Consider the following 18,500-nt stretch of genomic DNA (forward strand, 5'->3'; position numbering starts at 1 on the left):
ATATTTGGAGAAATATGTACATATAAATATGTATTTATAATGAATATTGTTGCATGAAAATATTTAATTTTCAAGCTTCATTTAAAGACTTTTTGAATTAAAATTTAAATTAAAGAGTTGTCCTTCCTGGCTGAGGGACGGAGTCCCTTAACATAGATCTGCACGTAGCAACGGGGGGGGGGGAACGATGTTACGTGCGACCTTTTTTAAAACGGGGGCAAGAAAAAATTTTACTCACCTGTAAAAGTTGACAAGCAAAACAGAAGGGAGGGATTTTGACCAAATTTGAAAATTTGGAAATCCTATTTCGGGGGGGGGGGGGGGTAGTGGCCAATTTTTTTTTTTTTTTTTGCCATAGTGATACAATACTACATTTTCTTGATATCACTATACTGTGGTAAGAATTAAGTCCAACCAACCTTTCAATGGACATTTTCAATAGCAAAGGTGATGTGAAAAAAGGGGGGTCCAGCCCTCAAGTGTCTGTGGTGATACTCAATGTTTTTATTGCTAGGGGGTTCGAACCCCACGAATACCATTTACAATAACAGGTCTTGAATAATTTTTTTTTTCGAGAAAATTTTTCTAAGAAAGGTTTTGTTTATCTTAATTTCAATAATGAAAAATTTACTCTAAATTCTTTTCACAAATTGAATATGCATGATTTTTAAATATCTGAAGCTATGGGTATTCTGAACGCCTTGTTAGCTCCTCTCCTTTCAATAGTCAGTATATTTAATTAATTTCACTGCATGAACACGCGTATATAAAATTCTAAATCATATCTATGTACATGGAAAATATGGAGATAATGAACAGTATTCAAGATCAAAATTTCATAAAACAATACAAAACAGGAGCAGAGCAAACACGGACCTGCTAAACATCAGAGGTGGGATCAGGTACCATGGAGGAGTGAGCATCCCCTGCCGACCGGTCACACCCGCCGTATGCCCCTTGTCATGAACTGGAAAATCCCTCGTTAATTCAGTGTATAAATAACGGACTAACAAGAAGTATATATGTAATATGTACTCTTAACTATTGCTCAAGTTCTATTTACTGTAAAAGGAAGATATGTATACCTTAAGTACATGTATATTTAAGGAATGAATCTTACGACCGCGGAACATTAAATGGCAATCAAAACATTCAGTGACAGACAATGAAATGGGCGGGTACAATTCGACGCGGACGTGGGGAAAACATCGGATTGAAATTGCAGATCGAAATTCATTTTCAATCCACCTCAGCTAGGCTAGAAGGCATATTATTACTGATTGAACCAGAAGAAAAATAATTTTAATTTGGTACAGTTTGATTTTTTTGTCCAGTGTTTTAAATAAATTAATATCTAAGGGACAAATATTTCATTTCTGTTTGGTAAATATATGCATATCTTTGTGTTGGTGAGGGGGGAGGGGGGCTGGACGATTTTTAAATAAAGTTGTCCAAGTTTTCAGTGAGAATAAGTATAAAACTCATGCACTCTTATAATCCTAGAAATAAAATATATTGTCATGTTAAGCCATGACCTGACTCGACAATTTTTGCCCCCCCCCCTTCTAGAATCAAATATCTCCTGAAATATAATCTTTGTCTTCTATGATCTTTCACGTTCTTAAAATCATAAGCTAAAACTATATTAATGTGAACTTCAAACAATATGTATTTCGGAGTTGAAATTACTTGATTTTTGGATCATTCATTCACTCTTTGCTTTGAAAACAGCTCAGTGGATTGAAAATGAATTTCGATCTGCAATTTCAATCAGATGTTTTCCCCACGTTCGGGTCGAACTGTACCCGCCCATTTCATTGTCTATCACTGAATGTTTTGATTGTAACAGATAGAAATGACGTAAGCTGTATATTTCCAGTTTTGCCAGTTAATGTTCGGCGGTCTTATCTTAACCTATAATATACGATAAAACATAAGTTGGACCAATTTATGTAGATACATGTATCGTATAACATGGGTTACATTAAGCTTCATTCCTTATAATTTCAGTGTAAACAAAGAGACAGTTTTTTTCCTCCAAACTGAGCAAATTTTAAAATTAACATCAAGCGGAGTATTAATAAACGTTTTTGTCGTAGCTCATTGTGACGTAGCCAAGTTATGTGATACAATATAAATTAAATCTTTTATACAATCAAATGACGTGTTACAACTAAAATTAAATTATATCGAAATATACAAATAGATGTCTAGTAAACAGTTTAAATATGCCCTAAAGCGCATTTATTCAGGGAAAAGGTTTATGAAATTATGAGAAAGTTAATAAATTTATTGTAGCAATTCAATGTTTGTATAATCAATATAATTTTTATAGAAACGATTCCTTTCCATTAATTAGAGATTTATTCCTTCCCCCAACCTCCACTAAAATCTTCACCCCCAAGTGCCACATACTTATATTGAAGTCTGTCCCCTTTATTTGATGTGGAATTCTCCGAAACATTAGAGTGTCTGGAGCAAAATCATATCTAAAAGTCCCTCACATAAATCAAATGAAGCTGGGTGATATATAAGGCACCAACTTTCACAAAGAAACGGTCAAATTTGCGTTCCCGCATGCTCTTGCCAGATATTGCAGAAGTGTTCATGTATTTCTAGGGCGAGCTCCGAGCTGGGAAACGAGTAACAGTAATTAAGCTGGGATATCACTGTGTTCCGCCGTAAGTGAATTTAGGATTATTTTCATCTCAGTCACTGTAGGAAAGCTAATCAGGTCAACGAACATTGAAAATTCCGCTTCGAATTCCTCACCCCCGGGTGGCACCATTCCGCGCCCCCATATGTGGGGTTATGCACGGTGTATGTGTAACTGAGAAAAACTCTTTTGATATGATCATTTGACATCCAAAAATCCCGTTAATTCAGGTATGTGTCGGAACACTATTGTTCCATAAAATATGAAATTTTCACTTCATTCTGGAAGTTCTATGAAATTTTATCGTAAATTTTACACGGAATGATCAAACAAATGAGGCCTTGAAAATGACGTCAAAAGGGGGAGGGGTTTCAGCTTCCAACATTCTATAAAGTTTTACCCCTGAAAAAAACTGGTATAGACCTAAAATATATTGAAACTGGCTACAGGGAAATAATATGCATCCATAGTACTTGTCTTTTAATGTCAAAATAGATTCAGAGAGAAAAGGGATACACAGTTAATGTCGATTTGCAGTCAAGGTGGGAAAAATCAATCACGTCAAAAAATGACGTTTATCACGTGTTGTAGATATTGAACTTCCAAAAGCAAAATATGCCAGCACAATCAAGCGCGGATTTCTCCCAATGTATTAATCCATTTGGAATATTATATTCATTGAGGGCCACTGTTCATGACATGGTAAAGTCATATAAGCAAGGCGGGTTTAAGTCCTTACTAAGCTCCAGGGAATCTCATCAAAATGTGTATGAGGTAGAAGAAGCGGACATTGAAAAAAAAAAACAATCACGTTATCGGACGTCATGAAAATAAATGACGACAGCGCCGGGTGATCATATAATGTAATTTATATTTTGTAATAATTTGGCAAATAATGAACGTATCAGGCTAAAATTTTCAACATTTCTTTATTTTTTGTTGTTTTATGTTCCATATAAATTTTGAAAGCACAGACTACATAGTAATAATTTTATAGCCTCAGTCCACGAACTTTTTGATAACCCCTCGTATGGTTTAAAATCTTCTTCTCAAGAACCACTGTGCCAGAAAAGAAAAAAACCTCGAATTCTATTCTAACCAATTTCTTAAAAAGTACTGAAGAAAAAAAAATTACTGTATTGACAACAACTAATGATCCCTGTAAGAAAAAATAATAAGTTGTGGCATGTTTTCGTCATATTTTGAAAAAAAAGAAAATCCTACATATATTTTTCACTTGGGAGCTTACATTTCAAAATGTGTTAACGCTATCTAAATGCAATAAACAAGCATGTGGCAGTCTGTTTTTAAATATTTTTATGAATAATAAATGACATGAAAGGAATATTGTATTTCTTGTTGTTATGATTATTTCACTTGATCATCATTGTTTAGATATATGTATACATGTATCATTTATAACAATAATGCACATATTTGCACAACAACCCATCGTGTATGTCTACATATGAAACTTAAAAATGCCACCAATATATATACTTGTACTTAATGGAAGAATTGCTCTTCATCATATGTTGTATTCTGCAGCTGTCTATTACTTGATTATGTCCAATACGCCCTGATTTGGTAATAAATTCTATTCTATATCAGTGGCGGATCCATGAATCTTCTGAGGGGGGGGGGGGGGGTTGAGGTCGGAGGAGGGGCGCGCAGCCACACCAAAAATTAATTTATTAAATTTTGTGTATACTGATTTTGGACACAAAAATGGGGGGGGACTTGCCCCCCTCTAAATCCGCCATTGATTTGAGTTGAAACACAATTGGATACACATTCCTATTGCCCTATTCTCTTGTGCTATTGAATTATCGTTACTCTTTCAATCGGTGATACATGCAAAATGCCTATGGCTATTTTACATATTTGGTCAAATTCAGACATGTGATAGATGTCATGTGGTTTGGAAGAACCAATAGGCTTACTATAGAATTTTTCCCGCTATTGGTGAACTGTCTTTGTTGCTAGCGCTCTCTCGAGCGCTAGCAACTACGTTAGTCCAAATTCCTTGAATACGCATGCTCGGCCGCCATGACCGTGCATTCTGGGAAAACTGTGAAAACTACTACAGATAGACCGTTCGATAACAATTTCGTTGTAGCATGTTGTAGCATGAAATAATTGTTTATTTATTGTGTAGCTTACACTTTAAAGATATATTTATAATATTTCAAATTCTGGGTTTTTTTTTTTTTTTTTTTTTGCTGATGGAAAAGCCCGAGTTATTATCTGATTGTCCTAAACAATGACAAGGGAGGTTTTTTTTGTTTTTTTTTTTTTAGTTTTTTTTTTAATTTTACATACCGGTATAAGCACAACCAAAGATAGATTCTAATTTCTGATTGGTCAATTCAGCCAATCTTACAAATTCCAGAAACAGAAGCAAGAATTTACACTAAAAATAACGAATAAATCCACTATTTGTGTTTAAAAAATTTCAATGTGGCTTTTAACCTAGCATATCTTGACAAAGATGACCCAAAGGACCAATTAAGCTACTTCACATGCGTTCCAAACTCTCTGGACTCTTTACACAATATACACTTTGACTTATTTTCTACATTCCTTTCAACTCCCGTGTATTTTCTTTGCTAAATTGCCAAGAAATTCTCTTCTTTAAATCAGCCCATACATGCAACAATGTCTCAATCGGCATCTTCTTCATATTATATAGAGCACCCTCCCCCCTCTCCAGTAAAGGTCATATATGTTCCGTTGGGCCAAAACTCCAATATTTCACCGCCCCCCCCCCCCCCCCCCCCCCTGTATCTTTACCTATGTGTCTATAAAATGGATACGCTTCACAAAACAATAATAACTTTATCAATCTCCAGCCTCGATAAAAATTAAAGAATTCAGCAAAATAAATCACTTGATCACGGATCTTACTTTCTGTGTTTAAAAATTGCTACGGCGCTAGCTCATCTATCTTTTTAAAAGATAAACTTGTTCATCTAAAAGATAGTGTGACAGATCGGGCTCGGGATGCTAGCTGAATTACGTCACCCGGACTTTATCGTAGTTCGATACGATAGCGACCAAGGGTAGTCCGGGTGATCATCAATATATAAAAGAGCGTTCTGCTGAAAGCTGGCAGTAGTAGGAGCTCACAACAGACGGACGCTTAAAACGAAATAGCAAGGTACGGGATTTAAGAGGATACAGTATACGGTGGCTAGTATACTGGGCTTAAAATATATTGTGAAGGAATATAGTGATAATTTACTTCATAATTGTCATCTCTCACGAGAGATGATTGTCATCTCTCACGAGAGATGACACATTAAGTTTGATTTCCGGATGTGAAGTCCCAGTGTAAGCTGCCACAAGTTTAGCTTTTAAAAAAAGCTTAGAGAGTCAGCCAGTGGATTTTCTTCTCTGTGATAATATTTTAAAGAATCATAGAGAACTGAAAAAAATGCCTTCAAGAAGGATATGGAAATAACGAACAGTATTCAATTTCAACGTCCATTAAACAATATACAAAATAAATTTCTAAATTTTTAAAAACAAATCTTTTTTTTTTAATTGGTAGCAAAGTTGGGCACTAAAATTGAAACATCGTCTTAAGATTTTTTCTGCATAGGAACAAAAGCGTTTGTGCATGCAGATTCTTGCATTGTTTATCTCAAAATCAAAAGAACGGAAAGTATGTATAAACATTGAAGTTCCAATTTACGTAACATAATTCAAAGAGGTTATAAACCTACAATCTCATTATCAGATCTATAATATTTTAGGGGGAGGGGGATATATAGAAATTATATATGCCATTTTTAACAAAACGGGGTCCAATAAGCTTCACTCTCATCCTTGTTAGAGTTTATCATGCCGCTGATTGAATCACTTTTGGCAATAAATTCATTTATCAGACCTCTTTTAATATAATAAACCTATTAATTCATAAATATGATTGGCACAACCTAGATCATCAGGTCGTAGTTTATAAAAAAAAAAAACAAGCCAATTTACGGGTAAAAAAGCATGCGCAGGGGGGGGGGGGGGGGGGGGCTTCCAGGGCATGGCCATAGGGAGTTATGGTTTATGACATTTAATTGCAAAAAATCAAAACCTTCTTGAGATATTGACTGGAAATGAAAGTTTAACACAGAGTCACACAGAAGTATGAATTTATGACATTGACGTTTGATCCTCAAAATACACAGGGGTATTCCTTACGCCATATATATGGCCATAGGGAGTTTTTGTATAAAATTTCATTGCAAAAGCTCAAAGGCTTATAGAGATATCGCGCGAAAACAAGTGTTTAAACAGACGGGATTTCTGAATTTAATACCTTGACCTTTGACCTCAAAATCAAGAGGGTCTTCCAAAGGCCATATAAGGTTTAAACAGTTGTGTAAAATTTCACTGCAAAAGCCCAAAGACTTCACGCAATATTGCGGGAAAATGAAAGTGTTACAGACAGACAGAACTATAGAGGAACGGATAGACAGACTGAAATTGACATTCACTAATATCAGCGGGGGGCAACAAACGAGCAAGCTTAGCCAGTTGTGTTTAATTTCCGAAGTATCTTTTGTATGACTTAACAAGTATGTCCGCTATTTAGCATCGGGATCGAAATGATCAATCTCCAATGCAGAGTTGTCGTTCGTTCCTCTCTCAGACACCTCTGCAATGGGCTCACGTCAAGATTTTTGACATAACGTATAAAACGTGTTATTTGAATAATTGTTTCAATTTAAATTAATAGTTCTGGATTGATTTAGTACATATCTATCTCAAAACTCAGACATAAGCATAGAAATGGAATTGTAATGAATTAAAACAAACGCACTATTTCTCGTGTTTAACACTGTGTATACGTGAGCCAACGACAGAGGTGAATGTATGAGCCGATGGTAGAGAGTGCGAAATGATTTGTAGTGAAAACGAAAGTAAAAGCAGTAAAGCTGAAAAGCTAAAAATATGTAATAAACCAATGCTTGTGCTGTAGATTTAAATACATAAGTAAAATACATTCATTATATTTTATAAAAGAGCTTCAATTGACGCGTCAAACATTAAATTCATCCAAGAGTAGTAACTGTATGCTTTGCTGCGTAGAACACATAATCAGCTGCGAACCAGTTAAATTACTGCGAACCAGTAAACTGTTTGAAACCTTCTAAACAACAATAAGCATCGGGAAATTCCTTTTTGAGTTAAATTTACAGATTGCTTCCGTGTTAAACAGGTATTTGTTGGTTTATAATCTATATTGATTTTACTGAAATAAAATTAGCAGGAGTGATTTACTGCAGAACCACTCCCAGAATTCCAGGTCACGCACGCGCATTGGAAGTTCTTCGTACCATAACTAGTCAGCCCGCGGGCTGACTAATTAATCAACCGGTAATCCTCGGCTGACACCGCTAAGCTCCATATTGCGAGGTACGTGCCATCCGAGGAGCAGCGAGCGGTTAATACTTGAGGCGATGATGCGATTTTCTAAATATAGACTATAGAGATGTAAACGATGGACGATTTGTCTAATATCGATAAAGAAAACAAACTGCACAGAAATATTGGAGAGTCAGACACAATATCGCCTGGGTGGTGATGCATCTTCAAAATATATATGTTCTTAATTATGAAGTCATCTAAACTATTGCGTAATTGATGACCAGCGCTAGATAGAAAGGTCTAACTAGGTCACAGCGTGTGTATCAAAACTCGCCAAATATCAGCTGAGGCGTGGATCCAATAATTAACTGAGAAACAATATCAAAGTTAAAACATTTACAGTAGTACGTACATGAACTGATATGAAATGATGGAAAAATCTTTTTTTTTCTGTTTGGTACATTATTTCCTGCCATTTTTGGATAATACATATCTTCTTCAGCGAATGTACTATAAGGAAAAAAAATTAGAAATTCAAAGCACTAGTATCTAAGAAACTACAGGCATTAGAAAAAAGATCACAAAGAATCATTGCCAATATTTCCTTGCATTCCTACACTGTTTTTTTTTTAAATATTTTAAATATAATTTAAGAACTTGCATTCATTTTTATGCAATTTTAAATTATATCAATGACAAAAAATTCACCATATATCACTGCTCCTATAAACATTTTTTAAATGCAGCCAAAATCTTAATACTGCATTCCCAAAACAGTTGTAAATTCAGTGTTGGCAAATTGGGACTTCTCAGATAATTTGTAGATGCTTTATTTTACCTGATAGCAATTAAATATTATTACTTACCCTCTATTTAAAAGCATGTAAGGAGGGGGGGGGGGGGGGCTTAGATAACTTTGTTCAGACAGGTGCCTGGGGACCGCCATAAGGCCCCCAGTGGGTTCAGGACAAAACCCTGTTGGGTTCCCAGGGTGCGAAGCCCCCAGAAGCACTGCGTTTTCGTGTATTTCAAGAGTAAAACCAGGCACAATTAAAGTAGTATTGGTTAGTTACACTTCAAAGTACAGCATTATTAATGTACTAGTCATATTATACTTTCTATGGTGGGTGCCCCGGGGGCAAAGCCTCCGAAAGGTCCTGTGTTTTCGTGTATTTCAATAGTAAAATCGGGCACAACAATAGTGGTATTGGTTAGTTAGCCAAAGTATGGCATTATTTATACTAGTCATATTATTCTTTGAAATTTTAAGGGGGGATGCGCCCCCACGTCCCCTTGAATCCGCCCGTGTTTTATACACCATGGGCACGATGGTCATGTTATTTGAAAGAATGCAATTATGGAAAATCGTCGTAAATGGACGGACTATTATGAGTTAGTGCATTATAATCCGCTGTAAAGCAAGTGAGGTTACTAAAAAGAAAGATGATGTTTTACCAATCTTTTTGTAAAAAAAAAAATGTATACAAATTTTACGAATATTGCTTAGTGGTTACAATTTTTTAATTACATTGTATATACACATGTATATTTGAAGTCAATAAGGCATATTTTCATACAGCTTTAATATAACGTGTTATCAGGAGGGTGCCTTTCCATTTATTTGAACTTTTAGGGGGCCTGCGTTGATTACAATTTAAATTCTTCTATGTTAATTCAAAATTTAACTTCAATTTAATGAATTGATCTAAAGTTAATATTCCATTATTCATTAAATCCCGTCAAACACCTGTGCCATTTTTTAAATATAAAAAACAGGACACGAGTTGTTGTCATTGTTTGCATTTTACAGGGAGTTTTCAGTTTGTTTAGGATGCACAATCACTTGACAAGGCCTGATAATTCTGTTGAGTTGGTTTTGCTTTCTCACATTAATTTCTCCAGTGTATACTGGATTTTCTGGATCATGCATGCTTTACATATTTTTTCCTTCATACACAACACAATATATTCTTTTCTTAAATATTATGAATAAAGTTTACTTTGCTAAGTGCAAGGATGTGTGACAATCAAATGCGTCTTGAACTTCGTAGTTTTAATTATTTCCAGATAAAAAAGGTTTCTGAACACGATTTTAATATATTTTTGTGTGACCGTGTTAAATGCTTTAGCAACATATGAATCATGTTATTATCTATAATTTGTTTGAAAATATGATTTTCAAATCTGCGTCCCAATCCCTTTAGCCTTTTACTGCTGTAACTATTCACTGCAAGCCTCCTCCCTTATTAAAAAAAAATTGTTGAAATATAGCTATGCCCCCCAAATAAATGTGTGTTTTTTTTATTTAAAAAAATATATATTAGGCTTGTAATAGCTGAGAAAAAAAATTACATATCACTGTTTATTCTGTGACATTAATGAAGCCAAAGAGATGACATTAAAGGCTTTCTGGAAAGCCAAACTTGTAAATACTTAAATCTGTCTGGGTATAGGACAGAAACTTAAAACGTACCTGTCATAGACGTGTCCGAGTACAGGACACATCCCGGGTTTGGATACATCAGGGACACAGACCTATACGCCTTAGTTGTTTTTGTTATGTTAAGGATAGGAAATCCTAATAATATATGTATATATTGACTCGTTCATTTTTCATATGCTTTGTCATCTATCATTTCAAATTATTTGTTTAATCAGTGATCTATCTCTAGTCTACATAATCATTTGTTTAATTTATTTACTTGATTAAGGATCTATACTCAAATTCACGTACCCATACACGTTACAAAAATTGGCGGCAGCGTCGGGATTTGGGTTAGATCCAATTTGTTAATTACATTTGATGATATTTGATAATTTACTGTTATTTTCACGATGTCAAGTTTACACGACATAACACTGATAGAAAGACAAATAGAAAATCTGAATAGGGAGATAGAGCAGTCTATGCGAATGATAGGTCTACAGGAAAATGCTACCAGTGTCCCAAGACACATACAACAAACAAGGACGAGTACTCCGTTTACAAGACGGACAGATAGGTTGCTTGAAAATGCAACTACTGAGGATGTATGCATATGTGATGAGACTGATGATAGGACTGGAGACCGAGGACAGCATTCGGCACATGGCACAAATACTCATCTGGCGACAGATACAATTCGGAATAGATCAAGGCCAAGGAATTTTATTAAACCTGCTACGTATGATGGTTCCAGTATGTGGAATGACTACTTGTCTTATTTTGAGTCTGTAAGTCTCTTGAATGAATGGACTGAGACGGAAAAGGGGTTATATTTAGCTGCATCTCTTAGAGGGTTAGCACAAGGTGTGCTGGGTAATCAGCCCAGGGATGAGAGGCAGAATTATGCAAAATTAGTCAAATGCTTACAGGATCGGTTTGCTCCACTGAACCAAACTGAGCTGTATCGGACTCAGCTCAGGGAAAGGAGACAAAAACCATCAGAGAGTTTACCAGAGATGGGCCAAGATATACGGAGGCTAGTGAACCTAGCCTATCCCACAGCAACGGATGATGTACGTGAGATTCTTGCCACAGAACAGTTTTTAGATGGATTGCATAATGCGGAAATGCGTCTTAAGATCAAACAGTCCAGACCTAGCAGTTTTAATGATGCTATACAGAGAGCTGTTGAGCTCGAAGCTTTTTATAAAGCAGAAAGTCGTCGCGCCGAGAATGTCAGAAGCATGGATCAAGACAAGCATGGATCAAGTCAGGGATCAAGGATAGATAAATTCCTAGAGACCATGGAGAAAAATATGCAATATCTTCAAAGGGAGATAAAAGACAAGAAACAATGGAAGTTTCAAATGCAAAGGAATGGACGCGATACAAGGCAGACGAGAGATGAAATTAAGAAAACCTCAGGAAATGGTATAAGTATTAGAACATGCTACAAATGCGGTTCTGACAAACACCTGAAAAGAGATTGTCCCATGCTTAAAGATACAACCTCTCCCCCAGAACCTAGACAGAAGATGAGAGGCATGACTGAGCATAAGTCATATGACCGGACCCAAGCCAGAACGCAAAAGACTGATGAACACTCTCGAATTGTTCATTCTATTAAGGAGTCCGGGGCGTAAGTGACTGCCAAAATATGTGGGATGGATACCTATCTACTCGTTGACACAGGTGCAACTGTTTCCTTACTATCGAAAGTATGCTTTGAAAACATACAAGGAGACTATCATTCCTTAAAGAAAGTAGACAGGGACGTCCTGTCAGCTAATGGATCCTGTGTAGAGATATATGGTAAAATATCTATAGAACTCGTGCTAAATGGAACAACTCTGAAGCATGAGATGATAGTGGCGGATCTATCTGTAGATGGAATTCTTGGTTTAGATTTTCTTGTCAAGTATGAAGCTATCATAAATATGCGCACACACAAGGTTGAGATCTCAGGGATAGAACATCCAATTCAGATGGAGGGTACAGCACGAGAGTACAATATTGCTTTGGTCAATAGAATAGTTATACCTCCAAGGTCTGAAGTAATGACTGAGGGCAAGATATGTGCAGGGCCAGATGGGGGATATCCTGTGAATATAGGGCTTGTAGAACCATCTGAAAAATTCCGAAAATCGGATTCCGCTATGATAGCCAGAACCCTGGTAAGACGCCAGGAGTCAGTGCCCCTACGAATTATGAATCTGTCATCCACGGATAAGACTCTACAGCCAGGAACTGTTGTGGGTAAATTGTCTCCAGTTAATGAGATTGTATCATTATCGTCTTCCAGCCATGATGAGAGCAGTAGCAAGGAAATGCCAAAACATTTAAAGGAATTGTTTGATAGAATCACTAAGAATCTTGGGAGTAATGAAAAAGACAAGGCCAGAAATTTACTTATCAGGTACTCAGATTTGTTTTCTGTTACTGATGAAGATGTTGGTCGAACCTCTATGGTTAAGCACAAGATAGATACAGGTTTTCATCCAGCTATCAAACAGGCACCAAGACGTCTACCCTTCCATATGCAGGAAGACGTTCAAGAGCATGTATCTGATATGCTTAAAAGAGGTATTATTGAGCCGTCCAAGAGTGATTGGTCATCAGCGATAGTCTTGGTGAAGAAGAAAGACGAATCCAAAAGGTTCTGTGTGGATTATAGGCGCCTGAACAGTGTCACCATCAAAGACGCCTATCCCCTTCCCCGGATCGATGAGTCGCTTAACCAGCTGAAGGGAGCGAAGTGGTTCAGTACTCTAGACCTGAATGCTGGATACTGGCAGGTGGAGCTAGATCCAAGCGATAAGCATAAGACGGCGTTTGCAACTAGACAAGGGTTTTACGAGTTCAATGTGATGCTGTTCGGTCTGTAATGCCCCGGCTACGTTTGAACGTCTTATGGAGACTGTTTTGTCGGGTCTACAATGGCAGATATGCCTCATCTATTTGGATGATGTCATTGTGTATGGAAAAACATTCAACGAAATGCTACATAATCTAGAACAGGTCTTCGAGAAGTTACAATCAGCTGGTTTGAAGCTTAAGGCCAGGAAATGTAGGTTGTTTGCGAAACAAGTCAAATACCTAGGTCATTTTATTTCGGAGAATGGGGTCGAGACAGATCCAGAGAAAGTTGAATCTGTGAGGCAATGGCCAGAGCCAGTAAATAAGACGCAAGTTCGTTCCTTCCTCGGCCTCTGTAGCTATTATCGGAAATTCATTGCAAACTTTGCTGATATAGCTCGACCGCTTCATAAACTGACAGAAGCATCAGTTGTCTTCAAATGGTCAGAGGAGTGTCAAATAGCATTTGATGTCCTAAAAACCAAGTTGACCACAGCACCTATCCTTACTCATCCAGACTTCAGTTTACCCTTTATCTTAGATACCGATGCAAGTCAAAATGCGATCGGAGCATCCTGTCTCAGGTCCAGAATGGGCAGGAAAGGGTAGTCGCTTATGCCAGTAAAGTTCTAAGTAAATCGGAGAGAAGGTGACCAGGAAGGAGCTCCTGGCAGTAGTGACGTTTATAAAGCACTTTAGACATTTCTTGTATGGACGTAAATTTTTAGTCAGAACAGATCACAGTTCTCTTCGATGGTTGCTAAGATTCAAGGATCCAGAAGGCCAGTTAGCTCGATGGTTAGAGGTAATATCGGCATACGATATGGAAATCGAGCATAGAGCTGGTAGACTGGATGGCAATGCAGATGGGCTAAGTAGACTCCCATGTGTTCAATGCGGATATTTTGATGATTGGGAAAAGAAGATTTGCATGGAGAACAATCACATGCAAGGGTATTACAGGATGAGATCAAAGACAATGGGACAGATGAATCAAATGACTTGGTAAATATACAGGATGGAAGTCGGGATATAAGACTTGTTAAAAATTGGATGGAGGAGGGGAAGCGTCCAGACTACAGTGAAATTACTGCTGAGAGTTATATGGTCAAATCATTGTGGGCTCAGTGGAGTAGATTGGCATTGAAGGATAATTTGCTATGTCGTATGTGGGAGCTTGAGGAAAGCAATGACACGACATATCAGATTGTTATGCCACTCTCTCAGAGAAGGTTTATTTTACAACAGATGCATGACTCCAAAACATCTGGTCATCTGGGGGTTACCAAAACCCTGAACAAGATCAGACAAAGTTACTACTGGCCGGGACTGCAAAACGATGTAAGAGGTTATGTTGCTGGATGCGACATATGTGCCAGGAGGAAGGCACCACTTAAAACAAAGCGAGGACCTATGCAACCTTTGCAAGTGGGTTACCCAATGGAGAGGATAGCCACAGATATCCTTGGGGAATTTCCGATTACAGAAAGGGGGAATCGCTACATACTAGTAGTCTCAGATTATTTCAGTAAATGGACGGAGGCCTTTCTGATGCCCAACATGGAGGCTCAGACAGTTGCGAAACTGATCGTAGAGGAGGTTATTTGTAGGTTTGGAGTTCCTGTATCCATCCATTCCGACCAAGGGCGTCAATATGAGAGTCTTTTGTTTAGCGAGGTATGCAAGCACTTACAGATCCGAAAGACAAGAACCACACCATACCATCCTCAGTCTGATGGTATGGTGGAACAGTTCAATAAGACGTTAGCAACCATGCTGAGTAGTTATGTCAGCGAGAATCATCGGGATTGGGATGAGAGCATACCTTTTATGATGATGGCATACAGGGCGGCACAGCATGAATCAACCGGATACACGCCAAACATGCTGATGCTCGGTAGAGAAACTGCCACCCCTCTGGACATCATATATGACATGCCTGCAACCTGGAAACAAGTACCGAGTCATGAATGGGTGTGGATTCTCACTGATCGAATGAAAAGGGCTCACAATTTGGTTAGAAAACAGTTAGAAGGAGCTGTCCTTCGACAGAAGCATTGTCATGACATGAAGATGTCTTATGAACAATTCAAAGTTGGGGACCAGGTATATGTCTATTTTCCTCAAAGGAAAACTGGGTGCTCACCTAAGCTGACTTCATATTGGAGAGGAGCTTTTAAGGTTCTGACAAAAGTCTCTGAGGTCCTATATAAGGTGAATTGTGGACGCAATGGAAAGGATCAGATAATTCATTGCGACAGGATGAAAAGGTGCAGAGATCAAGTTCTCCGAGGCGAAGATCCAGACCTAGGACTCGAAAGTTCAGAGCTAGGGACAAGTGATTCTTCCAATGTTCAGATAGATCAAGAGGATCAGGATGATGACTTTGGGTCATCTAACAGCAACATTGAAGTCACGGATGAATTAGTTGGTGATCACAGACCAAGACGCGAAAGACGTGCCCCAACTTACCTTCAAGATTATGTCCAGGACTAGGACAAGACTATATGTTTTTCTTTAAGTCTTAGATTAAACTTACGAAACTATGCGTGAATCGGCTTACAGAGTACTAATAACCCTGCTATTATTTAAGTTGTTTTGCTTTTTGCTGTAAAAAAAAAAAGAAAAAAAAAATGTTGATATCATTTGCATTGATGTATTGTCATGTATCTTTGTAGTGAAATCATGGTTAATACAAAGGTGACGCCGAGAAAATCTAAAGAGATATGTCCAGTGTGTTTCATTGAATTGGACGGGAAAGATGCCTGGGCCGCTCATGTGTTGAAGTGTGCTAGCAGCATGTTGGTGTGTGAGAAGTGTCATGTATCCTTTAAGAAGAAGGAATATTTGGTGAAGCACATGAAGTTGAAACATGCAGAAAATGATGATGCGTCTAAAGAGTCAGAGCATGATGAGGCAGGTCCAAGTAGTCCAGTCCAGAATAACAGCGACAGCGGGAGTGACTGGGATGAAGATCCAGGGGTACAGCTGGAAGAACCTCCCAAGGAAAATCAGGATGAACCCCCAACTAAAACCGCTAGTTTGCTGACAGGACGCATATTCAGAAAACGGACCGCACCTAGCCCAGTACCCACTACACGGAAAGTAGTCTGCAGATCCGAACCTGATCCGGAACCTGATGCTGAGAAGACTGTGGATAGGGGGATGCAGACCGATTCCCATGCAAACACTACAGTGGATCACGGGACCCAGACAGCAGGTTTTAGAATGCTTGTGAAAGAGGTTACAGTCACCAAGTTTCATGAAAATGGTAGGAGTGTGGAGAAAATTGTGGAAAGAGAAGAATTTTATAATATGTAAATTTTTTATTTATGCTGTTTCCGACGAAGTTTATAAGACAGATAGTCTTTCAAGATAATCAAGATCATAACGTTCATTTTGTGTATATATATATCATGTTTTCTTCATTAAAACATTTATCATCTTGTTACATCATTATTTTAATACTTTCTTTTGTCCTGCGAGGACGCATGAGTAATAGAGGCGTGGGTAATGTGACAGATCGGACTCGGGATGCTAGCTGAATTACGTCACCCGGACTTTATCGTAGTTCGATACGATAGCGGCCAAGGGTAGTCCGGGTGATCATCAATATATAAAAGAGCGTTCTGCTGAAAGCTGGCAGTTGCCAGTAGGAGCTCACAACAGACGGACGTCTAAAACGAAATAGCAAGGTACGGGATTTAAGAGGATACAGTATACGGTGGCTAGTATACTGGGCTTAAAATATATTGTGAAGGAATATAGTGATAATTTACTTCATAATAAATACTTAAATCTGTCTGGGTATAGGACAGAAACTTAAAACGTACCTGTCATAGACGTGTCCGAGTACAGGACACATCCCGGGTTTGGATACATCAGGGACACAGACCTATACGCCTTAGTTGTTTTTGTTATGTTAAGGATAGGAAATCCTAATAATATATGTATATATTGACTCGTTCATTTTTCATATGCTTTGTCATCTATCATTTCAAATCATTTGCTTAATCAGTGATCTATCTCTAGTCTACATAATCATTTGTTTAATTCATTTACTTGATTAAGGATCTATACTCAAATTCACGGACCCATACACGTTACAAAAATTGGCGGCAGCGTCGGGATTTGGGTTAGATCCAATTTGTTAATTACATTTGATGATATTTGATAATTTACTGTTATTTTCACGATGTCAAGTTTACACGACATAACACTGATAGAAAGACAAATAGAAAATCTGAATAGGGAGATAGAGCAGTCTATGCGAATGATAGGTCTACAGGAAAATGCTACCAGTGTCCCAAGACACATACAACAAACAAGGACGAGTACTCCGTTTACAAGACGGACAGATAGGTTGCTTGAAAATGCAACTACTGAGGATGTATGCATATGTGATGAGACTGATGATAGGACTGGAGACCGAGGACAGCATTCGGCACATGGCACAAATACTCATCTGGCGACAGATACAATTCGGAATAGATCAAGGCCAAGGAATTTTATTAAACCTGCTACGTATGATGGTTCCAGTATGTGGAATGACTACTTGTCTTATTTTGAGTCTGTAAGTCTCTTGAATGAATGGACTGAGACGGAAAAGGGGTTATATTTAGCTGCATCTCTTAGAGGGTTAGCACAAGGTGTGCTGGGTAATCAGCCCAGGGATGAGAGGCAGAATTATGCAAAATTAGTCAAATGCTTACAGGATCGGTTTGCTCCACTGAACCAAACTGAGCTGTATCGGACTCAGCTCAGGGAAAGGAGACAAAAACCATCAGAGAGTTTACCAGAGATGGGCCAAGATATACGGAGGCTAGTGAACCTAGCCTATCCCACAGCAACGGATGATGTACGTGAGATTCTTGCCACAGAACAGTTTTTAGATGGATTGCATAATGCGGAAATGCGTCTTAAGATCAAACAGTCCAGACCTAGCAGTTTTAATGATGCTATACAGAGAGCTGTTGAGCTCGAAGCTTTTTATAAAGCAGAAAGTCGTCGCGCCGAGAATGTCAGAAGCATGGATCAAGACAAGCATGGATCAAGTCAGGGATCAAGGATAGATAAATTCCTAGAGACCATGGAGAAAAATATGCAATATCTTCAAAGGGAGATAAAAGACAAGAAACAATGGAAGTTTCAAATGCAAAGGAATGGACGCGATACAAGGCAGACGAGAGATGAAAT

The 18,500-nt window shown here is 37.8% G+C and overlaps 1 protein-coding gene across 1 annotated transcript; it reads left to right on the forward strand.

The window, feature by feature from the left end:
* The first annotated feature begins 15,989 nt into the window (after positions 1–15,989).
* On the forward strand, positions 15,990–16,625 carry LOC134237990 (uncharacterized). Its single transcript, XM_062720118.1, has one exon. The coding sequence runs from the start codon at positions 15,990–15,992 to the stop codon at positions 16,623–16,625; it is 636 nt and encodes a 211-aa protein (XP_062576102.1).
* Positions 16,626–18,500: the final 1,875 nt, after the last annotated feature.

Source organism: Saccostrea cucullata, unplaced genomic scaffold (genome assembly GCF_032062105.1).
Source record: "Saccostrea cucullata isolate Sc308-1 unplaced genomic scaffold, CSIRO_AGI_Scuc_v1 ctg2902, whole genome shotgun sequence".
Lineage (NCBI taxonomy): Eukaryota > Metazoa > Mollusca > Bivalvia > Ostreida > Ostreidae > Saccostrea > Saccostrea cuccullata.

Excerpts from the sequence above, each read along its gene's own strand:
- LOC134237990 (XM_062720118.1), top strand. The coding sequence starts at position 15,990 with ATGGTTAATACAAAGGTGACGCCGAGAAAATCTAAAGAGATATGTCCA.